This window comes from Rhinolophus hipposideros, assembly GCF_964194185.1.
Source record: "Rhinolophus hipposideros genome assembly, chromosome: 25".
Taxonomy (NCBI): Eukaryota; Metazoa; Chordata; class Mammalia; order Chiroptera; family Rhinolophidae; genus Rhinolophus; species Rhinolophus hipposideros.
In genome coordinates this window covers 17,450,394-17,475,739 of record NC_138071.1, presented here as the reverse complement: position 1 = coordinate 17,475,739, position 25,346 = coordinate 17,450,394, and the positions used below count along the sequence as shown (strand labels likewise).

Sequence of the window (25,346 nt, the reverse complement as noted above, 5' to 3'; positions counted from 1 at the left end):
TATTCCCTTCCTTTTCATTTACTCTTCTACCAACTTAGTTCAGCTTCAGCAACCATGGAGACCTTTAACTTCCAGTCCTCAAGTCACTTTCCACACTGCAGTCAGGTTAATATTTCCAAAATATTAATTGGATATCATGCTTCAGTTGAAAAAAAATCTCCTCAGATGAATTCCAAATCCCTCACTCTGGCATTCAAGGCCCTTGACTTGAAGGAAAACCTATTTATTCAATTTCATCCCCATTATAATCCAGTGGGAATTCTCTAATTCTGCCTATCTTCTCGGAACTATCTTCTCAATAGTTCCGGAATGTACCAAGAACTTTCTCACTTGGCAGTGTATCTTTTTTTATACCGCTTTCCTTACTCCTTTCTAATCCCTGCACATTCTTCACAATTTCAAATTCCACTTTCTTTTCTTTTCTTCTGTAACATTCACATTAAAGCAACATCTAAAGTACTTCTTTTTCACAGATAACCTCATTTTCTTATTTCTTTTTCATCACATAAGTACAAATGATAGATTCGAAGAGCATACAACATATATAGTAGACAAAGTATTACTATCTAGAAGACATAAAGTATGACATAAACTAATAGAAAAAAAAAAGACAACCCAATAGAAAATGCAGGAGGAATATGTCCAGTATATTCCCAGGAAATGTCCAGAAGAGCAAATCGAAGTGGCTAATAACCACATGAAAAGACACTCTGCTTCACCTGTAGTCAGAGAATACAGATCAAGACAAGATTCCATTCTTTCCCCACCAGTTTAGCAAACACTGAGAGGTTCTAAAGAACAGATACTTTCACGCTATTGGATAAGTAAATTCATTATGATATAGCCATTTCGGAGGCATTTTGGCAGTATTTATTATAACTGCAAATATATCACAGCAATTCCACTTGTTGGTATCCATTCTAGACAAACCATTTCTTCCTCAAGGCCATTTCTGGTCAATTTTATACCTGCCAGCTTTCTCCGTCCATGAATCATAGAATCAACAATTAAAAAAAAAAAGTAATTAAGGAATCATAAGCATCACCAAAACATATATTTTGCCTCATAATTATTTGTAGTTATTCTAACTGTACTACTTGCTAGTTATGTGACTTCTCTCTGCTCAGATATTTCATTTGTAAAATGAAGATAACACCAGGTAGCCATGAAGACCAAAAGTAAGATCATGAATTTAGAAAATGGGGTAGGAATGCGTTGCATGAGCCATACAGCACTTAACAGTTATAAGGCAGTTATAAGTCATTATCATTAGGACATTACAGGCACATGAGGCCGAGGAATCTCATCCTCTACCACTTGGCCAACAGCACAAAATGGAAAATTGAAGACCAGGAATGATTCTGAAAAGATCTCGGCCACAGAAAGAGGTAAGTAAGGAAACTAGATGCAATGATGAGAAAATATTGCCCAATGAACCAGAAATTTTCAGGTCTTTTTCATTGGTTTGAGATTCAGTGGTTGGGCAGAAGCATAGCTCCGCTGTGGTCCATACACATTTTCAAATCTACTTTCATAAAGCTGCCTGCAAGAATAGCTCTACAAATAGATATTTGTGCTCACAAACATGATACTCCTTTCTGCTTCCACTTTCTTTGGGCTATTTCATCATTCTGTAACTACACCAAAGACCAGATGTTTGCAGGTACCGATGATAACAAAGGATGTGATATGCAGGACATAGGAAATTAAACTCTCACACAGCCCTAGATGAAATAAAATATCCTCTGAGTAGGCAATCTTTGGCAAGAAAAACTTCACATGGCCATCTGTCTCAGTTTAGCAGAGGGAGCAATAGTCTGTAAGTCCTTTTTCAGGAGCACTAGTGTCCTGGTAACTCGGCTCCATATGAAATGAAGATACACTGAATTATGACAGAGTTTAACGAATGCTATGGGTAGCTGAGCCAGGAAGCATTCCCATGGGAAGCAGGCAAGGATCAGAAGACTGGAAAATAGGAGTCCTGAAACTATGGAGACATAATGGAATGAAAAGGAAAGCTTGCTTACTGTGTGCACAGTAATTTTCTAAGACATCAGAGGTGAACCACAGTTTCCTGGTACACCCCGTTAACTAGTACGGCAAGTCCTGTTCTACGGAATTAGTATCGCGAGGGCCAAAAGGAGGAGGGATACAGGTGTGTCACTGCAATCGCAGCCATGGCTTCTGCAGCGTCCATTGTTGTCACTCACACCATCCGGGCTAAGGGCGAGGAACTGAACGATAGATCAAATAGATCTATTAGATCAAATCGATCAAATAGATCAGGTTGTTGAGTAAAGAGTACTTTTTATAGTGGCACAGCTTTCTGCCCCTAATGAGTCCCACAGTCACGTCCTACGTGGGTCACTATGCAGGACTGGTCCCTACAAAGCCCTGAGTTTGCAGCTGGTGTTCAGGAACACCTTTATCTCCCCAATCTCCCGTTTTCTTATTTTAAGAACCTTCACAAAATGTTACCTGCGCTTCCTCCTAACATTATTCTTTCATGTTCTTTCTCAGGTCTTGGTACTTTTGGATAAGAAGAAGTATAATCTGATAAGTCACTAAACTATTACAATGAATTAGTTTACTGGGTTAATCCTCTTAGGTGTATTTTAATTTTAAAAGGCCACTATCAGGAGAAAGAGACTCAAAGAACACCAAATTATCATACTGCATTCCAGCTCTAAAGCTTTTTATTCTGTGAATAAATCTTTCACAGTGGAATTTTAGATCCTATGGAAACTGAGTGAAAGAACCCAGTGGCACATAAGCATAACTTTACAGCTAGGGAAAAGCCCAACAATATATTTTTTACATTTTGGTGATGCTGTCAGCAGTTCACAGCGTTTGACATGAATTATTCACTAGTTCAGTATTCGCTCTAATTCATTTGTCTCCGATCATAAAATATGGTTCGGGTGTGTAGAAAACAGTTACTGAGAAATAGGTAGGAAATCCATCACAATTCTCTTCCTGGAGAGAACCGCAATGATGGCTTTAATCAAAACCAATCTTGAAAGATCTATATCGCCTTTCCAGTGAAAAATGTTCTTCACTATAGGAGTGAAAGTCTGAGAAATGAAGCACACATACACTTTAAATGGCGATGTGATAAAAGTAGTAATTACTCAATGAATTGCAACATGGGAAAAACAATGGGATTCAGAGGACTAGTCTCAGTTCAATCATTTACCAAACAATCTTGGACAAGTCACTGAATGTTGCTCGGTCTCTGGCTCTTCCATAAAATAACAGCAGTAGGATATCTCTAAAGTCCTGCCGGGATTAAAAAAATCTATGAATCACTGTTTTTAATTCCATGATTCGATAATCATAAAATAAATTCCAATGAACAACCTGTCAGTATTTACAGATAAGAATGTATCCTTTCTCAAGATTGAATAAATTTACTTACCCTCAGCTAAATTTATCATCTTGCAATTTAGGATGATTATCAATTAATCATCAGTTATCCACATATGGAAGAACAAAAGAGCATGGTAAAATAAACTATAAAGTGGGTATAGTTAATTCATTCATTCTGGGGTATTAATATAATCTACTACTCACGATGTCAGTACTACTAGCTTGATTAACTAATTTGTTTTTATTTAATTGTTCTGTTTTGTTTTTTTATATTGATAATTACCTTTTATTTCACTTCATTTTAAAGAAAAGTGCACTTTTTTTTCTCAAGTAGAAAAATCACATATACCCACTAAGGAAAGCTTGAACAAATATAAAGAATATAAAAAAGATAACTGTCAAATTTCTGAAGCATTCAAAAAAGGAATCTTCATGCACTGTTGGGGGGAATGTAGATTGGTGCAGCTGCTATGGAAGGCAGTGTGGAGGTTCCTCAAAAAATTAAGAATAGAATTACCATATGACCCAGAAATCCCTCTCCTGGGTACATACCCCAAAAATCTGAAAACATTTATCCGTAAAGATATATGTGCTCTGATGTTCATTGCAGCTTTATTTACGGTGGCCAAGACATGGAAACAACCACTGTCTTTCTATAGATGAATGGATAAAGAAGATGTAGTATATATACACAATGGAATACTTCTCTGCAATAAGAAAAGATGAAATCGTGCCATTTGCGATAACATGGATGGATCTTGAGATTATTATGCTAAGCGAAATCAGTCAGACAGAAGAATTAGAGAACCATATAATTTCACTCATATGTGGGATATAAAACTGAAAGCAACAAAGGAACAAGACAAACAAATAAACAAAAACTCATAGACACAAACAGTTTAGTGGTTACCAGAGGGTAAAGGGGGAACGCAGGCGGTAGAAGAGGGTAAAAGGGGATCAAATACATGATGATGGAAGGAGAACACACAATGTGATATATAGATGACGTATTACAGAATTGTACACCTGAAACCTATATGACTTTACTAACCATTGTCACTCCAATAAATTTAAGAGAAAAAAGGCCAAGTGGAGTGTATCAAATAAGGAAAGCATGGCTTGCAAGGTATAAGAGAGAGGACTGATTAGCTAGAGCTGACGATCTCAAAGTGCGGTCCCAGCAGCATCAGTATTACCTGGGAACTTGTGAAAAATGCCTGGCATCACCCCAGACCTACTCATTCAGAACCTCTGAGGATGGGGGCCAGCAATAGGTGTTTTAACAATTCCTCCAGGGGATTCTGACAGCGCTGAAGTTTGAAGTTTGGTAAATCATTGCTTACAAAGAAATTAATTTCTAATTTTCACACTTTTGAATTTTTTAATGGACACAGATACATCATTTGACCATACATGACCTGCTTTTTATCTACTTTTAAAAATATAATGACGACTCTTGAAACCACCAGCAGCAATCACTTCTATCTGTCTCTGCACACCTCTGCTGTGATATCCTGGTGTCACCTCTCGGAGGTAACCACTATGCAGAATCGTCTCTTTGCTCTTCTCTTTCCACACTGGTTTTATATCTAAATTATATTAAGTGTATTAAGATCTCTCCTTATTGCTGCATGGAAATATATTTCACTCATTTTCACTACTGTGTGATTTGCTGTTGTGTGAGTATACCATAATTTATGCTTTATCGGTGAGAACCCTGTTTCTCTGAAAATAAGACCTAGCTGGACAATCAGCTCTAATGCGTCTTTTGGAGCAAAAATTAATATAAGACCAGGTCTTATTTTACTATAATATAAGACCAGGTCTTATACAATATAATATAATATAACATAACATAACTTAATATAACATAATATAATACCAGGTCTTATTTTACTGTAATATAAGACCAAGTCTTATATAACATAATATAATATAATAATAATATAATATACCGGGTCTTATATTAATTTTTGCTTCAAAAGACGCATTAGAGCTGATGGTCTGGCTAGGTCTTTTTTGGGGGAAACATGGCATTTGGGCTGTTCCCATGTTTTGCTATTACAGACAATGCTACCATGAGTGTTCTTAATTCTTACACAAGCCTCCAGGTATACATATGCTAAACTTTCCATAATAAAAATGAAAATGCTAGGTGATAGGGAATTTGCATGTTCAACTTTCCAAGATTGGATAAAACTATTTGTTAAAGTGGTTGAACGAATTACATATCCATAAGCAAGATAAAAAGAGTTCCCCTTGATTTACACGTTCTTCAATTCTTGGTATTTTGAGATTTCTTAAATTTTGTACACTACTTGCTCACGTTCACGTACAAGTTCTAAAGGGTGTGACACTATGTTCTAAGCTTACCATCACATGCAAATAAAGGTTTGTCTTTTTGTTTTTAAAACGTGTGTCTTCAAGAAAACATACCTTCCATACTCCCCACATCTCAGCCTTATTACAAATGGAGTGTGTGCCAGCTGCTGCCTCCTGGAATGAGGTCCCAGGGGCTGTCAACCCTTTCTCCACTGCCCTGCAAATCCTCAGGTGGAAAGGAAGATACTTACCAAGAAAGAGAAGGCCCTGCTCCCTTACCACCCTGAGAACTTCCGTCTCTGGTGTAAAGAAGAGACTCAAGCTCATTAAACTCACAGGTCCCCAATTAACCCCTTAGGCTCTAGAAGCGGGAGCATGCCTGCTTTAGAGTAGGTGCTCTGCTTGCCTGGGAGCCTGAGTCATCCAATGGATCTATTCCTGAATTTGGATGCAAATGAAGCTTGTTTGTTTGTGTTTGTTTGTTTGTTTTTAATGAAAGCCTATTTTAAATACACTAGAGAACCTTGCTATTTAAAGAGGGCTTAGTATGAATTCTTTTGTAAAATAAGTAATCACTAATTGTCCTCATGGCCACATCTGATTTTCAAATCCTGAGTTTATATAAAAACAGGGTATAAGTTTATTTGAAGAAAGTAGTTTAAAACAGAACTTATTTCATTCTAAAAAGAATTAAAAATAAGGCTATATTTATCAGAATTACTGTCTTCCTTGGCTTTTCAGGTGTAAGATGCTCTTGGTAAACTTTAACTTACAGTCTTATTCCTTGGTAAACACAATATCTTTCCTCGTTTTATGAATATCAATTCTTAATCATTTAAATGAGTCACACATCTCCGGCAAATAGCTTATCTGGTACTATTTCATGTCATCTGGTACACATTTACTAATGGGTCTACTAACCAAGTTTTCCCCTTTACTCAAAGGATACTGTCCAAAATTAGTTTAGTGAGAGCCTTGTATGACGACAAATCACACATTTGAGAAATTTGGTTGCAGGAAAAATCCACCTTCTGGTGAGAAAAAAGAGAACGATATGTCATTCTTTATTTTTCATTCATCATAACCACAATAATTAAATGCACAAGAAGAATGTGTTTCTGGTGTAGAGTTAGAATTCATTATTGAAAACTCACTAAGTCTAAAATATTTACCCATATTTAATCACTTTCTGAGATACTGCCTGTCCACTTTGAGAGACCCTGTGAAGAAGACCCCCTTCCTTGTGGTCAGAGAAGACGAGCCCATAACCTAAACACTCAGTCCCTGCAGCTACCTTCTCCATTTCAGCAGTCGTTTTAAACTTTCTTGATCTTCCTTCAGGATTTACCTCAATTTCACCATTATTTACCACCATTTCTTCCAGATTCTCTACTGTCTGGTAAACTGTATTCTCTTAGTTTATATGCATATCTTGTTTCTCTTTTCTATTTCTGTCTCAATAGATTCTCTGATGTCACGCCCTAAATGCCAGAAAAGTCTTTCTTACTTATCCCTCAGGCCACATCTCTTCAACTTAACACCCTTTCTCAAAATGGACAATTTTGGGAAAGCATTTTCAGCAGCATCTGTTGTTCCTAGTCAAAAACATGAAGCTAAAGAAATTCACCATTAAATAACTTCATTTAATTATCTACCTACTGGCAAAGGACAAACAAAAATAATGTTTAAAAAGAGCAATGAAAATCTCAACTTTTTGAAACACTGCATTGATAATTTGCTGGTTATTTTCTGCAAAACTATCAAGCAATTATATAAAAAGCACTATTCTTATCTTCTTGTACCTTTTAAAGTAGTGATTCCACCCCTCAAAAGTACTAACCTTATTTTATCAATGCATTAAATACTAAATACTTAAAATACTAAAAACTTTAAATACTGAATTCTAAAAAAAAAAACACCACAAAAAATGGAAACAACTGAAGTGCCAAGGGTAGAAAACTGCTTAGATTGATTATAATATAGCAATGACACTATGTACAACGTCAGTAAAATACAAGTGTGTGAACCACATGAAGAAATAGAAATGTGCAAACACAGCTAAGGAAAAAAGAAATCAGAACACAAAACTTAATGCATCTAGAAACTGCAACTATGTAAAATGCATATCATGACTGAAATAAGAAGTCAGTATGGCATGATATAAATGGAGTTTCGTGTTCAGTTTTTTCTTCTATATAATAATGATAGCCTAGAAATAAACTTATAATTATCTGAGCTTACTTATAATTGGCACTTTTTCATCATCACCTTTCATTCACGTGCCATAGAAAGTGCCATTTGGATACCTATCCAACTATACCAGTCAGGACTATGTGCCAATACTATGTCCCCCATTCACCTATTATATTTGTTGATAGACCTTAAAAGGGTTGTGACATTGCTCTGACTCCCCCTGGGAGTTGCACTGGATCCCAGAGTTCGTAGGAAGAACCCATCAAATCAAACAAACCTTCTTCACCTACTAGGAGCAAAAGCATTCTAGGAAATACAAAGAGAGTGGAATTACAAGCTCCAGCTCTTTAGGGAAAATATGTTCTCTCTGGTTTGTGGCACAAGGCTCATAGGTAATAAATAAAAAGGAAGCAGAGCTTCCCAAGAGGGTGAGATACTATACATAAGCCTGATTTCCTGGGAAGATATGGGCTTTTGGTCTCAGACATCAGGTTCAATCCCAGCTGTGTTACCTCCCAGTAAAGATGAGCCACTTAACCTTCCTGTACTTCAGTGTCCTCATCTGTAAAATGGGACCGTTCCAGCTGCCTCACAGCTTTGCTGGGAGGATTACATAAGATAATGCACTGGAAATACCAGGTGGCCTCAATCATTCCCTTCCGAGGTTCCCACAGAGTTCTCCTAGTCCCTCACGGGGGCGGTCTGGCACCAGGTACACCCTTCTCTAAAGTTACTGGCATATTTGCTCTTAATTATCAGACCCTACAGATGGAGTGTCTGCCATAACGTTGGATAGATGTCATGATAGGTTTGTGCAAACTCCAGTATGCACAGCACTAAGAGGGAACCCTAACGTAAACTATGGACTTTGGGTGACAATGACGTCAGTGTGGGTTCATCCGTCGTTAACAAATGGACCTCTCTGGTGGGGATGCTGATCCTGCAGAAGCTGTGCGTGTGCGGGGGCAGGAGAAATATGGGAAACCTTTATGCCTGCCTCTCAACTGTGCTGTGAACCTAAAACTGCTCTTAAAAAAAGGTGGGGTACCTGATATGTTCCTGTTCATTTGTGGCATCCTTTTGAGAGAGCGTGAAGTAAGGGTGTGAAGGGAAGAAATTCCAAGGAAGTTTTTCCCAGGGAAGAGGTCACGCTGTTGCCGTGACTGGTTTCCCTGGAGCTTAGGGCAAAGCAGAATTCGAAAGCAGAGGAGGGAGAATGGAAACAGCTCTGCAAATACAATTCCTGATAAGCTGGAGACCATGCGTCCCTACATCGAGCACACACAGGCACCTTGTACAGCTAACCTGGACAAAAACAATGGCACCCTGGCAACAACTATAATTTCAAAGGGGGGAAAAATACCCACTACTGATAAAAATGGAGAGATGTGAAACAACAGAAGAAAAATTAAGAAGGGGTGCCTCATTGGCAGTATGAGGGATGTCAGATTCTTGACTCTTTGTGCAAACACCGGCAGAATACGTTGGGTCTAAGTTAATTTGGTTTATAAATAAAACAACACCAGCTAACAAAAGGCAATAGCTGATGTCCATTCCTACAAGTACTTTTTAGAATAAATATGTGAGTCCAAGAGAAGAACACTCTGTAGCACTGTTTCCCAAAACTGTCAGCACATTACAGCCACCCTGAGGTTCTTCAAAAAATGCCAAAGCCTGTCATTATCTTGGACCACGAGGGTCTCTGGCAGTGGGCTCTAGGCCTCAGTGGTTTTTAAAATTCCACAGGTGACTGCAGGGTGCAGAAAAGTTTGGGAACCACTACTGCATGACGTCTCTGCTTCAGTGTGGTCCATAGTCCCACAGCCATAGTATCCCCAGGAAGGTTGTTCAAAACCACAGTCCCAGGCCCCAGCCCAGACTGACAGGGTCAGGATGTCATTTCCACAAGAACCCCGGGTGATTTCTGGGCACATTAAAGCATAAGACACGGTGCTGGACAGCTGCTCCACCAACCACAGTGCAAAGTTTTATTCTGCTGAAACGCAAAACGTGGGTGCAGAGAGGCAAGAATGAAGATCTGAGGTCTTGGCTTTCTAACGAAGTAAAGGGTGTGTCATTAAGGCGGGCAAAGTTGGAGCCCCCAGGAAATTTTTACAGATTTTCCCGGGTATAAAATTGTCCTGCTATAATAACAACATACAAATAATAACTAGCATTTAAATGAGGGAGAGAGAACAGATGGAAGTTAGTTCTCAGGTTTGAACACTAGGTTTTAGTAGCTTCCTAAAAAAAGATTATCCGCTAACAGACCATCTCCATTTTCGAAAATGAGACACTTACCACTAGTGAAACCTCCATCTTTATTCTCTCTGAATTTTCTATTTTAGTGCTGTTTTACCTATTGATGTACTTAGCAAACCAGTTAACAGATGTAATTGGCATATCAATCTACCTTGAGATTTTGGGGTGGCTTGAAATGGAAGAATGTAGTCAGTTTATTTTGAGAAGCATTAAGTTCTAGAAGATAAGGCATAGAGCTCACGCAAGACAAATCTGGGGGGGAAAAATAAATACAGAATAAAGTCAGCCAATAAAATAAAAATTAAAGTCATTAAAAACAGCATATGTTACATCGGAACATTTTTTAATTATGCCGGAGGCAAGCACATCTTAATTATACCAGAGGAGTGAAAGGAATAGTGTGTGAAATGCACACACACACACACACACACACACACAGTGTGGCAAAGTCTCCACGAGCCAATAGTTGAACCTTCTCCCCCAGGCCTCCCCAGCTCTCCTCTTTCCAGGAAGGCCAACAGGTCACAGAGGCCTCCTTGCTTTCCCAGCTCACTCTCCCACAAGCTGCTAACAGTCAAATGCTTCCAAACCTGCCAGCCCTGGAGGAAAGGACAAGAAACTAAAGCTTTAGATAATCCTCTCGATAATTAGCCCTTAAATAACTGAATTAGGTCTTTTCAAAAGGACTGAAAATGCCACAATTAGAGAAGTTTCTCTGCTATAAATTTAATTTTCTTTTAGTTGGACTCAATCCTAAGTCTCATTAACTATTAATATTTGAAGCGATTTAAATTACTGCTCTTATTTTACTTTGACTCCGGATTGGTTCAAATGTATGTCTGAGTTTTACATTTTATCCCAAGCAAATATTCTGGCTCTTGCATACAAAGTAAAGAACTACAGTGCTAATATTCACCCCTAATGAAATTACATGTAAAACATAAAAAATGGCGAACTGTTATCTTGTCTCTCCACGTTACTTTACAGCAGAAGCACTTCAGGATGGGAGGATGAGGAAGAAAAAGGCTCAGGAAGAATTGCATGACAAGGACGCACTACCCAGTCATTTGTGGCTCCACCTGAAAATGGTAATAATAACATCTCCCTCTCTTCTCACTCTAGATCCTAGAACCAGCGGTTACTGGTTCTGAAGCCAGAAGATCTCCACCAATTTCTACTTCATTTCCCTGGTCTAAACCACAACCTTCTTTAGCCTGTCTTTTTTAATGAAATTGTTCTCGGAGGGACAATACATGGAAACATCCACCCTTTGGTGGGAGTTCATAAGCCCATCAAGGAAGGCTGCCTGTGAGGGAAAACCCAAGGAGACACGGTCACTGCTTTACAAGTGTCGCCTGTTTGTCCATTCTGAGCTCAGCTCCGAGCCTGTCAGCAGTGCTCTCAACTCTATTAAATACCACTGGCCCCTCTCCCCACCTCCCAAGAACTGATCTTTCTGTGGGCAGGTAAGGGCTATCCCACGGGGTTCTGTCTTGAAACAGAAGCAGCAGTTACCACTTACACGGAGATAAAGAGATGGCAAGTACATTTCATACGTCGTAGATGGCCAGTGCCCTTGAATCACTGACAGAAAAAAGTCCACGGTCTGGGCGGCCGGCCTTCTAACGCTGGCAGACCCGTTCATTCCCTATTTGGTGTAGTGACCGCCATGTCCACCAGATGGCAGGAGCACCTCACGCCTACATCCCTGGTTTTCAGAGTGTGGTCCAAGCCTCATAGCATCAGCTTCGCCCAGGAACTAACTAGAAATGCAAATTCTCAATTCCCACCCCAGATCTGCGAAACAGAAACTCTGAGGGTTGGGGCACAGCCATCTCCTCCCCCCCCACACACACATCCAGGCAATTCTGATACAAAGTGAGATCTGGCCTACATCTGGTCATCAAAAAAGTTTTCACAAACAGAAATATATACTGTACCTTACACACAGTAGGTTCTCAAACACTTGATGAGTTCATAAAATGGGCCATAAAAGATTAAAGAAGACTGATCTGAAGAGGAAAGCTTCATTCGCAACTGTGGACCCAACAAGCGATCAGGATATGAAGCCACATCTGTTTCCTCTTCTAGCATAGCATAATTGAAGCGTCTCACTGCTCTGCAGTTCCTTATCCAGTAAATGAAACCATCCTTGGAGGGGTGGGGTGTGGGGAGAGCTCCTGCCAGTAACACTAAAAACGTCTTTCCAATGATATGATATCTGGGATTTGCTTTAAAATAATCCTGAGGAAGGGAACACGGAGGTGTAGATGAGGCAAGTGAGACCGTGGGCTGATAACTGTTGAACCTGAATGTTCATTACAATAGTCTATTTGTGCACATGTTTGTAATTTTTCATAATAGTTTTATAAAACTAAGAAAAAATATTCTTTCAAAATAATAGCATTTTAAGAATATGCTAGACTATTTCATAGCCACTGAAATGAAAGTAGATTTTAATTACTGCAGTCTTATGGGGGGGAGTTAAAATGAGACAGAGAGGACCATATCAGCAACATTTAATTGTCATAAAAAAGACAGGCTAAAGAAAAGATTATCAGTGAAGAGAGCGGGGTAGAAATAAGGATTTGCTTCCTTCCCTAGAAGTCTAAAGAAGAGAAATTGTGCACTTTAACTTCAAATAAGATCAGAAAATTAGAAACAAGGATCAAGCTTTGATGAAAATGTGACTAATTTCATGTAATGTGAGCTAGATGTCACAACACATAGAGTATACAGAATTATAAATGGCAAAGTTAGAGTTTAAAGACTCAACTATGTAAGGCGGCAGCAAAAGGAGAGGAAAAAATGAATCTGTGAATCCTTGGTTCTCAAATAAGAAGAGAAGTAGCTAGGCAGGATTAAAATGTTGATACAAATGCAAAATAAAGAAAAGAGGCCATTAAAGGAAAATAAATGAAAACGAATTCATCTACACTCATAAACTAATAGAGGGAAAGAAAAGGGAGTCATCAAATATTCAGGAAGTATGAAAGAAGTAATGATCCATCTCTTAACAGGACAAAAGCAACCATTCCATGTGACACTTTTCAATAGCATCAAGTGCCTTTGGGCCATAGCATAATACTGCATGTTTGCTGAGTTTGACTTTTGCTTTAGTCATCAGTTATCGGTGCCTTTTTTCCATTGGAAAGCGGAGGATCGATATGTAAATTGATTCACAATAGCACGCATGTCAAGTTTTGTAGTATTCAACTATATTCCAGTAATACTGCAAAGCTAAAATTTTGAAATGATTCAGTGATCCATCAATTTACAAGAATGACAATTACATACCTTCAATTTTATTTACCGAGAGATCCAGCTTCTGTAGGTGAACATATCCACAGAGAATGCTAACATCAATTAGATCACAACCCTGAGAAGACAAAAGGTACAAGACTTTAATGTTGCTTTAACAGGTTAGTACTTGGCCTTCTCGCAACATCCGGAGATAACAGTTGATAGAAGAAACCCAGAATTTCCTGATTCAAAAGTAGAGTAGAAATGAGAGGACAAAATCTGAAGATTACTACTAGTAGGATCTCAAAACAGACTATATGTCCCATTAAAAAATGCATTCCTTTGAAAAAATAATAATAGCTTAGGAAATTAGTGGTGTTAGCAAGAACAATGCACGTGAAAAGGCAAATTAAAGCATTGTCACAAAGACCTTCAGCACAGTTTTACATTTAAAACAAACAAACAAAAAAAAGCCCCCAAGTAATAGTAATAAAGCCAAAGCCTTTACCTAGTAGATGAAAAGAAAAAGCTAATGCCTGGAATTTAAATGAAATGTTAAAGAGAGTTCACACCCAATCGGGAGAGCATTAATGACACCAGCACCTACATTTTCCCAAGGTTCATTTTCAAATCACTCCCACAATAATCTCATCTGATCAAACAAAGGTGTGAGATCCCCAGGGCTGATTATTCCCAATTTAGAGATGAGAAATATGAGGGACAGAGAGGTATGAACATTGCCTAAAATAACACAGCAAGTTTGTGTTAGAGAAGCAGAACCAAGTATCTTGAATTCTTCTCCAAGATTCTTCCTATGAAATCTTGTTTCTAGTGAACCTCAAGGAGGGTTGGATGGTTTATTCTTGTATATGGCCTAAGAAGGTGGTCCAGTTTCATCTTTTTGCATGTATCTATCCACTTTTCCCAGAATAGACTGTCTTTACCCCACCATAAATTCTTGCCTCCTTTGTCATAGATTAAATGACCAGATAGGCATGGATTTATTTCTGGGCTCTCTATTCTGTTCCATTGATCTATTCGTCTGTTTTTATGCCAGGACCACGCTGCTTTGATTACTATAGCCTTGTAGTTACACTATTTGATATCAGGTAGCATGATATCAGAATTGCCATGGCTATTTGGGGTCTTTTATGGTTCCATATAAATTTTAGCATTGTTTGTTCTAGTTCTGTGAAAAAAGCCAGTAGTATTTTGATAGGAATTGCACTGAATCTATAGATTGCTTTGGGTAGTATGGACATTTTAACTATGTTAATTCTTCCTATTCATGAGCATGGTATATGTTTCCATTGATTTGTTCTTTAATTTCTCTCTTCAAAATGGATTAAAGACTTAAATGTCAGACCTGAAACCATAAAACTCCTAGAAGAAAATATAGCAAGTAAATTCTCAGGTATTACCCTTAGTGATATTTTTACTGATATATCTCCTTGGGCAAGGGAAACAAAAGAAAAAATAAATAAATGGGACTACCTCACACTAAAAAGTTTTTGCACAGCAAAGGAAACCATCAACAAAATGAAAAGACATCCTACAAAATGGGAGAAGGTATTTGCCAATGAATGATACATTGATAAGGAGTTAATATGCAAAATTTATAAAAACTCATGCAACTCAAAACTAAAAACACAAACAATCCAATTTAAAAATGGGCAGAGGACCTAAATAGACATTTCTCCAAAGAGGACATACAGGTGGCCAATAGACATATGAGAAAATGCTCAATGTCACTAATCAGCAGAGAAATAGAAATAAAAATCACATGAGATATCATCTCACACCTGTCATATTAGCCATCATCAATAAATCAACAAACAACAAATGTTGCCAAGGATGTGGACAAAAGGGAAACCTCATGCACTGTTGTGGGATTACAAATTGGTGCAGCCACTATGGAAAACAGTATGGAGTTTCCTCAAAAAAATTAAAAGTAGAACTACCTTATGACCCAGGAATTCCACTTCTGGGTATTTATCCAAAAAAATCCAAAACACTGATTCGAAAAGATATATGCACCCCTAAGTTTACTGCAGTGCTATTTATAATAGCTAAGATATGGTAACAACTGGTATGTCCATCAATAGATGATTGGATAAAGAAATTGGGGTACATATATACAATGAAGTATCACTCTGCCATAAAAAAAAATGAAATTTTACCATTTGCAACAACATGGATGAACCTAGAGGGTATTACGCTAAGTGAAATATAGTTAAGTCAGGCTGAGAAAGACAAATACCGTACGGTCTCACTTATATGTGGAATCTAAAGAACAGAATAAATAAAGGAAGCAGAAATAGACTCATAGATACAGAGAACAAACTGATGGTTGCTAGATGGGAGGAGTGTTGGGGGGTGGGGGAAAGGTGAAGAGATTAGGAAGTACAGATTGAGATTGGTAGTCATAAAATACAGGGATGTGAAATACAGTATGGAAAATATAGTCAACAATATTGTAAAAATTATGTATGCTGTCAGATGGGTACTAGACTTATGGGGAAATCACTTCATAAATTATATAAATGCCTAACCACTAAGCTGTATACCTGAAACTAATATAAAATAACATTGAATGTCAACTATAATTTGAAAAATACACAGTCACAGAATATAAAGTACAGTATAGGGAATATAATCAATGGTATTGTAATAGCTGTGTATGGTGTCAGATGGGTAGTAGACTTATTGGGACTTTGTGAGGTATATAAATGTCTAATCACTATGTTGTTTTGTACACCTGAAGCTAATAATAAAAAATTTATTAATTAAAAAAATAAAAGAGAGGTTGGAACAAAGACTCCTATCAATGGTTTATGTTGTGATGTCAGAATGAGAAAAAGCCAACCAATGAAATGTTATTATAAGCAAGTTCTCAAATATAATAATGATAATAGTGTTTAATGAAGGCCATTGGCACAGTAATAAATACTGAACACCTACTATGTACAAGGCATTGTGCTGGGCATGATGAGAAATACAATAATGAAATAGAGCCATATTGTGCCCTTAAGAAACTTCTGACTTTGGCAGGAGAGAAGATACATACACAAGTAAAAAGAGAAACTAAATAAATAACGTGTAACACAATTAAGATATAACGGGGGGAAAAATCACTAAACCAGGCAACTCTAAGAAAGTGTATCCAGTAAGACAGGTTATGAAGGCGAAGTAATTTAACGTGTAATATCTCAAATGTAAGGAGGTCAGTGGCAAAATAAGTTAACCTTCAGACCATCTAGCTGAAATAAGATTTTAAAAATTGCTTTTTTTTTTTTTTTTTTTTTTGTAGATCAATTTAAGGCATAGCATTACGTACATAAGTAGACTCGATTGAAAGGGTCTTGTGTTGGGATGTGTTGACGGCTGGAATTATCTACCATTCCAACGCCTAATGTAGTGCAATTCACACAGGGTGCTCCCTGTATGTTACTGCCTGACAGGCTGAGTCATCTGTAAAATGTTATAAAGTGAAAATAGTAAAAGATTAGAGCTTTAATATGCTGTCCTCAAAGCACATGCCATAGAACCAGCATGGGAGAAAAGACCTTAACATTTCTTAGATCGTTTACTCGTTCAAATCCAAGACAGAACAGCCTTGCTGTCAATTTTATACACTTGAGTCAAATTATGGTGCTATAGCAAAATTTTTGTGTGCTTTTTTTTCACCTATATATCTGTATTTACGCTGTGGATCTCCAAGGACTATTAAATGCTTTACAATATAAGGAAGCAAAAAGAGTTAAAATTGTTTTTCTAGGACTATAGAGAAACAAAATAGGAAAAAGAAGCTGAGTATTCTGCTCTTACAAGCCTCTCTTATGATAAAATTGGAGCCAAGATTCTGTGCGACACTATGAATAATAATACTTTTTTCCCCATTAATAATAGGTATCTTTTGGAAGGTGAGAGATAGCTCAAAGCTACTTATTTCTTGACAGACTTGCTGGGGGTTGAAGGGAGTCGATATCAAAATCTTTTGTTCTCTTGGATTCAGATATAAATTATTGTCCTGGCAGTGATCAGAGAGAAAATTCTTAAAGAGTTTTTGATTGGATTTACAGAATCAAATTCAACCTTCTGGAAAGAAAGCATTGATTACTATAATATAGATGACTTAAGATGAAAGAAATAGATTGTGAAGGAAATGAAAACAATGAAATTTGAGGAGCTGATTAATGGATTGGCCAGGGCTCTTTGATATCTAACATTTACATAAATTACTCTTATCACGAGTGTCCATCAAATGCAAAACTCTGAGATTTGGGGCCACAAGAGCTATTAATATGAGTACCAGAGAAAACACTAGATATGGTCCTACCCACGGTGACTGGCGTACTCACCGATAAAGTCAGACTGAGGTAGACGTGCTTGGTCCCAGACCCCGAACGCCCCAATTGGTAGAGTGCTTCCGCCACGACCTCCTCTCTCAGGACGCCATCAAATTCCTCCTGCAAAAAATATCAGAAAAGTGGACCAAGAGAGGACTTTCATTACAAAACAAACATCCATCGTGTCATATCCAGCACTTACTTAGTATATTACATATCCAGGAGTTGAGCCCTCCACAATTAACTAGCCCCAAAGAAAATTCTGTGTTGAAAATTCTGTGTTTAATCATAATATGTATGATTAAAGAAAAATATCTATCAAATCAAAGTTTCTATTGCTACCAAATTTTCAGGTGGTCACTTGTATTAAGTATTCACAGTGGAATGCACACAAGGACATAGCAGTAGGCACGTCAGCATTAGTGATGATAGTTAACACTGATGGAGTGTGTTTCCTTTCCAGGCACATGCTACGAGCTCTCAATGGATCAACTCATTTCATCCTCCTGACGACCGTCAGTAGGTGATCTAAGCTCCATTTTACAGATGAAGAAACTAAGGCTTACAGAGATTAACTTGCCTGAAACCACACAGCGAGTATGTGACAGAGCCAGAATACAAATCCGAATCTTTCTAACCCCAGAGCAATTCCAATGCTTGACTGCTTGCCCACACCCCAAAGGTGGCTACACTAAATGGAGGCGATTACTTCTGCAATCTGGTATTCTTGCTGGAGAAAACAGGTCCTCAGTTTGCTTCCTATTGGTTAATTTTGCTGGATTTATATGCCTTCTAACATTTAAAAAGGTAATAACTGTTCCCCTAAGGAGGCAGGCCCTTGGTCTATAGACAATGAGGGACCAGTAGTGGCCCAACATGCTCTTTCTCCAATCATGACAGACAGAAGAGATAGCAGGTGGGTCAGTACTATGTTCATGCTGCTTTTAACTCCGTAACCACCAACACATTTGCAGTTCCATCAGCATGAGGACACAAAATACAGTAACCATCTCAATTACACCAGCATGACTAGTCAGTATTAGCATGTGGACGATGACAGGAAATCCCTTTGCCAGATCTTCTCTGTTAATTCAGGAGCTAATAATGCTGCCCAGGTTGCTGGGAGGTAGGCTTGTGCTGGTGTAGAGACTGTCTTTCTCCCCGGATTTCTACTGGCCCAGGGGAGCAAACACCGCTCACGTGGCGAGGCATTGGGGCTGGGCAGGCTTGGTGTGAACCCCAGGTCTGCCATTTTGGAAATACGACTTTGGGCAGATAAAGTTTTCTCTGAGCCTCACAGTCTTTGTCTATAAATAAGAAATGTTATTCCCTTTTCCTAATGTTTGAGGAGAATGGAAAAAAATAGTGTATATAAAGCTCTTAGCCCAGTGGCTAGAATACAGCAAGTGTTCTCAATAAATGACAGTTGTTACTACTAATTAAAGAAGTCAGAAATTCCACATCTTAATCTTTCATTCATCCACACCAATCAACCTGTCCACAAAATGGGGGAAAGATATTTATTTTTCTAAATAAAGTTCCAATTTCTTATATGAGACCTGGGAAGGAATAGAGCTGGGTTTCCCTCCAAAACCTCCCACTTAAACCTCTGAAGTTAAGCTGAGTCACCCCCTCCATTTCTTGGACATGGGAAGATACTGCCCCCCCTATAGTAGGTGGATGTCTGTTTTTCACCGTCGTCATTGATATGCAGACCAGCCACACTGTCCGCATTTGCCAAGGTCCCCAACACAAGACTCTCCATGCGACCTCCTCACACCTGCTTTGAGGTTCCTGCCATTTGTCAGCAGCTGCCTTTCCCTCCGGGTCTTTGGTTATTTTCGGACCTTTTCAGCCCTGTCTTTATCTTGGGTGAGTTCAGAATCTCCAAGGACGGTCAGTCAACACCCTTACTACTTCAAGCACATGTGCATACACATGTTTCTTTACCTTCTCCACCCTGGACGCCTTAAAATTGATCTCTACGCAGCCTCTGCCACTCACTCCCATGGCCTGGACATGGTCATCAGGCTAAACTGCTGCACCCTAGAAACCTCAGACCCGGGTATTCCATTCCTCTCTGATCCCGCAACGGCCTACGTCCCAACCTTTCCAACACCTACTGAACTTGTTCTCTGACCACAACAGAATCCCCAGTCTGCTCATCCTTCTCTTTTGCAGAGTCTGTCTGTCCCCTCCTGTTTCTACTTCTTTCCCTGCTGGGTAGCCCATGAGCAATTTCAATGTCTCTCTACCCTCAAGCCTCTGACTGCTTGTCCCCTGATTGCAGCCACCACAGACATACCCAAACCTGAATCAAATTCACAGTCAACTACTGTGCTGAGGCAGGGACAGTGCCATGTTCATCGTTCATACGGGATGAAAATCTTTATAGCACGTTAAGCACATGCCAGACAAGACCATAAGCAAGTTCACGAGTGTGAGACATACTACGATAGAGGTGAGTAGGATGCTTTGACTAGAAGTAGGGAACCCCTTTTCCATCAGTTCTAGTGGGGTGCAGGAGGTTATTTAGCAAAGGGGAAGAAAGGTGAGAAAAGAGGGCCAGAAGGGTATTGCAGGCAAAAGAGGAAACGTGCACAAAATCTCAAAGGCAAACTTGAGCATGGTCCATTGGGGGAACTACAGAGTTCAAAACAGCTGGAGCATAAAGTGGGAAGGGAGGAAATTCAGCGTCTGGTTCATGGTAGGCGTTCAAACATGGGTTGAATGAATGAAAGAACCTATTCCTCCCCACAACTGCTGAGCGGGGTGGAAAAGGCCCCCGACACATGCACCCTGGTAGCACTCTAAAGTCGACTTTTAGCTGGGCTTCACCGCTATTAGTCTCTGGCTCCTCGTCAGCTGCCTTTCGCCTCCCACTGAGGCTGGTCAGATGCTCGTGGCTGTCCTCAAGCTGTCCACGGCCTCCACGCCTTCGTCCTCTCTCTCAGCAGATGCCTTTCTCTTCTACTTTTGAGGCAAAGTAGAAACAATCAGACATGAATCCCCTCGACACTGCACACCGAGCCTAACGCTTCTCGCCTGGGTCTCAGAGGTAGCCTTCTTCTCCACACTCAGGTCTCACTCCTTCTGCTTCTTCAGGGACCTTGTTCAGGAGCCATCAGTTCTGCTCCCCTTTGCCTGGGATTTCAACCAGTCACTGTCCACTGTCATTCCCCAACTTGTCGCTTCTCCAGCTCTATAGGTAGGTCCTAAAAGGGCTCTCCTCGGCCCTGCCTGTTCCTTCACCATAACTGTTGTCTCCTTTAATAACCAAGCTCTTCTGGAGTTGCTTCCTGATCCTCTGGTTCCCCTTCCTCACCTCCCATTCACTCTTCAACTCACTGCCTTTGCCACATCACAAAACCACAAGGGCCAACGTCTCCAAAGACCCTCAGGCAAAGCTACTGAGCACTTTTAGGCCTCTTCCCACTTACCATATTGGCAGCAAAACCATTCCCATGTTCTCAAGACTCTTTCTTGCCCTGGCTTCCCTGTCATACAGCTGTCTCCTACTTCATACATTTCTTCTCCTACTTCTCTGACCAGTGCTTTCCAGTTTCCTTCCCCGAGTCCTCCTCATCTGCCCGCCACTTAAATGCCTGGACCCCAGGGTTCAATTTTTGGCCCTCCTCTTCTCTTCTCTGTTTTCTTCCTGGCTGATTGCACAGACTCCAATGCTGATGATTCCCAGGTCTCCTACTCTGAGCCCCTTCCCCTAATTTCCAGAGTCACATGATTCATATAGCCAGCTCCTTAATACACAGCTGCCCCTATCCATTTCCTCTTGTAGTTAGTGGCCTAATATCCCACCCTCCCCAGAAGACCACTCTGTACACCTACCAGTTTTCCCAGACTTCTAATATTCAATTAATAACTGTCCCATGTCAGATATTTTAAATGTTTTCATCTTTAGCCTCCTTTCCATTTCCACTTCCGCTGCCTTAATCGGCTCTTGTCTCTCCCCCTAGATACTGCTAGGGTCTCGCTCATCTCTCTGCCTCTAATTTAATCCCTACTCGGCCACCAGAGCAGTTCCCCACTGTTTAGAAACCCAAGCCCACAGTCCACACAACAGCACAGAGCCCTCCCCTACCTGGCCCTGCTTTTCTGCTCTCACCTATAACTGGAAAAGCTGCCTTCTGTCTGCCCACGTACCACCTCTCCACCTAGACAAGTCTACTTCCCAGAATATCTTCCACGATCCCTGCAATCCAGCTGTCATCTGTACACGGATGGCTGTGTATATATATACTTCACATGCTGAATAGCTATGATTTACTCACATTGAGACCAGGGACCATGTATGTCCTCAATCCCGTTCTCATCATCTTCTAGCATTACTATTGCTATCATGCATTACAGCTACAATTTTTTGAGAGCCGAGTGTGTATCAGATACTATATTAAGAATATTCACATTGTTTCTCATTACATGTGATAGCTGTAACTGTCGAATGTGTAGGCATTATTATTCACATTCAGTTACTGGCAAAGAGCGGTTTTCATGCATCAGACACATATAATGAGCCCAGACACTTCTTTTGCCCTGTATACAGAGGGTGCCAAAAAATGTATACACATTTAAGGAAAGAAAAAAACTATATTAAAATTGTAATACTCCATATATACCAATAACAAAAGATGAACACAAGTCATGTATATACCCCTTCTTTTGGCACCCCCAGTAGTTAGAGTGCTTCCTACATAGCAATTACTCAATGAATGTTCAACAAAGGCTAAAATAATTAAATCATTTAATGGGCTGTAGTTAGCAGATAAAACCATGTAAGTTATTATTTGTATTAGTAACAATATAAATAATTTATTATGCTAAGTATTTTATATATACGATCTTATTTAATTCTCAGAACTCTCCTATGAGATAGGTATTATTATAATTCCCATAGTACAGATGAGACAGAGAGGTGAAGTAACTCGCTCAAAATCTCACAACAAAAGGTTTTCCACGAGGCCAAGGCAGTACAGAACAACTGGTCTGTACTACCTCCCTTAAGTTCATCGGGGCTGCTGAGATCTGAGGCCAATTGTATCATAGCCACTCTGTAATCATTGTGACCATACCATGGCATTATAAATCTTAACTAGGCTAAGACATGGAGAGTAAATCACTGAACAGAAAAGCCCAATGTTTCCTTTGAAACTTTGCAGTTTATTCAGTAGATTGAAACTTATGAGATACTATAAAAAGCTAACATAGAATGTGAGAACACAAAATAAATATTACTATTCAGAATGAAAAAGAACTAATAAATTTTTTCCACATATATCCTAGAAGCCAAAAAGGAATAATAACCAGTTCAAGTCAACACCCCCATGGTTTGTTCCTGGCGTACGCAAGACAGATTAACTATGGCACTAATGAACCCCATAACCGATGAGCATGCATTAATTACAATAATAAAGTGAACTGGTGATTCATTTGTGAATTCCTCTGGGGTAGAAGCTGGTGGAAACCATATAAACATCTTGAACTTGTAAAAACAATGCTACAGGTTTGCAGTCGTCACTGTTAAGGGTGGCAAAGTAAATCAACAAAAGATGAACAAATAAGTCATAATATCCTAAGGTCGACTTTAAGCAAAACTAGTGTGTACCTAGCCCATGTAGAAGGAGGTAAAAGAGGAAAGATGAAACGGGGGTGGGGTGTGGGAGGTGGTGGACAAAATGGGCCCAATGTTGAAAGTGAACAAAAGGACATTACAAAACAAGGGAACCCAAGTGGGGGGAAAGTGTTAAGTGGTTAATGGTAGACTCAGAGTAACAGAAGACATTGCAAGTTAGGGAGGAGAGAATAAGAAGAAATAAGACTACTGGGAATAAGGAAAACATGTGTGACAGAGAATGGGCAAAACAAAGAGAAATGTATTTGGCCTCAAGGAAGAAAGGTGACCAGGAAAAGGAGATGAAAAGAGGGGAAGCCAGAATATCACAGATCTGGGATATTAGAAACATTCTGTTTCTCTGCATCACATCCACTTCTGAAAAGAATCTGAAGCAATCTGTACTATGAAGGAAGGGGAAAGGGGAGAGAAAAACCTAATCTAAAGAAAAACGACTGAAATTAAGAAAAATATTGATTTGAGTTTCCTGGCAGCCAAAGCGGAAAACCCAACAGGTTATTGAAAGGAATCAAATCAATTTATGTTTTTGGAAGAAAACAAGTAATATACTAGAAGCCAAGAGAAGGGAGTGATGTGATGAGAAGTGGAAAGGGACAAGAAGAGAGGTAATTGGCTAAGAAAGGAACAGGATGACACTAAGTGTAAGAAAGAAGTGGAATTGGGTGGTGGTTAGAAGAGGTCCTGTAGAACAGAGGGGATCTGTATTAATATGAAAGGCAAAGCCACCACCCCGGGCAATATAAACGGGATGTCGGGAACATGTTCCACATCCTAAAATACTCCACAGTGTGTGTGTGTGTGTGTGTGTGTGTGTGTGTGTGTGTGTGTGTGTGTTGCTTGTATAATGCATCATATGCCCCCGACAGAAGTACTATATTAAACTTTTAAGTCACTTAATGTTTGAGGAAGCAGTTATCAGATGATTTCGAACAAGTAATTTTTTTTTCCCTAGAGGAAGAAGGATGAAGGGACTGGAGGTGGGGGAGAGTGTTGGAGTACTTCACAATCCCGGGGAAAAGGAGCAGAGGATGCCAGACAAAGAAGAACTCGACCTATTCACACTATTGTCAAGGTTCAGTTCTGACAAAGCCGTAACGCCCAGACAAGTGGATATTTTTTCGTAACAACGCTGTGTAACTTGACCAAGAAACCAAATGTGCTAATGAAAAATAAAGACGACGTGGAAACATTTCAACAAGGGGTGAGGAAGCTAGGTAACAGAAATGGGGAAAAAGGAGGGAGGGCCTGGGAGTGGCCGGGAAGAGGCCCTCCTGGAGGCAGAAGCCCAAGGAATGAATGGGCCGGCTAACCCGCGGCTGGTGTGGGGTGTGCGGGGAGCTGCAGCTGAAGTTGCAGAGGAGCCGGGCCCCAAGACTGCAGAAAGGGGTGAGGGGTGGGGGAGGGAAGGCACACCTCCAAATTCTGCATCTCTGACTCTGAGGACTCCTCGGATTCCGCTTCTTCCTCGCCCTTGCTGTCGTCGTCTGCGTCTGCCTCCTGGTATCTGTGAATGAGCTGCTGGAGCAGGTAGGAGGAGGCTCTGAGGTGAGGACCTTTGGGTCTCTGCCCCATGGGAAAAGAAGACCTGCGCTCTTTTTCTAAGCGCGACATCAACGACTGGGCTCCAATTCGTGAACTGCCCTAGCTTCCCCGGAGAGAGTAAAGCCTCGGCCGCTGGGAATTGCTCCCGGAGGTCGCCATCTTGTTTACCTTGGTTGCCTAGGAGATTGAACCCCTGGGAGAAGGTGCCGCAAGGGATTCTGGGGCCTGTAGTCTCCGCCCCTCCGCCCGTCCTCCCTTTTAGTCAGCGCCTCGGCAGGCAGGCGACTTTCCCTTTTTGTCTGCCTCTTCTGTCCTTTTTATTTCTCCTTCGTCTATTCAATTTCCGGATTTCTTTTTCTTTTGTCTTTCTTGTTTTCATCTTTTTTCTTTGCCTCTATTTTCTTTGTGTCCAACTGTCT

At 39.8% G+C, this 25,346-nt stretch overlaps 1 protein-coding gene across 6 annotated transcripts in view; it reads right to left on the bottom strand.

Annotated features, from left to right (window-relative positions):
* LOC308492735 (leucine-rich repeat and guanylate kinase domain-containing protein-like) overlaps positions 1 to 25,121 on the bottom strand; it is a 100,563-nt gene extending 75,442 nt beyond the window's left edge. For 4 of the 6 annotated variants that reach the window (XM_081038051.1, XM_081038052.1, XM_081038053.1 and 1 more), the window contains exons 1-5: positions 24,799 to 25,106; positions 17,751 to 17,858; positions 13,444 to 13,525; positions 10,298 to 10,398; positions 6,641 to 6,722 (exon numbers count right to left, since the gene is read on the bottom strand). In XM_081038051.1, the coding sequence (XP_080894177.1) occupies positions 6,641 to 6,722; positions 10,298 to 10,398; positions 13,444 to 13,525; positions 17,751 to 17,858; positions 24,799 to 24,996 (571 nt within the window). In that variant the 5' untranslated portion in view covers positions 24,997 to 25,106. Of the gene's footprint in view, positions 1 to 6,640; positions 6,723 to 10,297; positions 10,399 to 12,086; positions 12,167 to 13,443; positions 13,526 to 17,750; positions 17,859 to 24,798 lie in introns of those variants that run through there. The other 2 variants (XM_081038050.1, XM_081038055.1) reach the window with 2 other exon arrangements.
* Between the last annotated feature and the right edge of the window lie 225 nt (positions 25,122 to 25,346).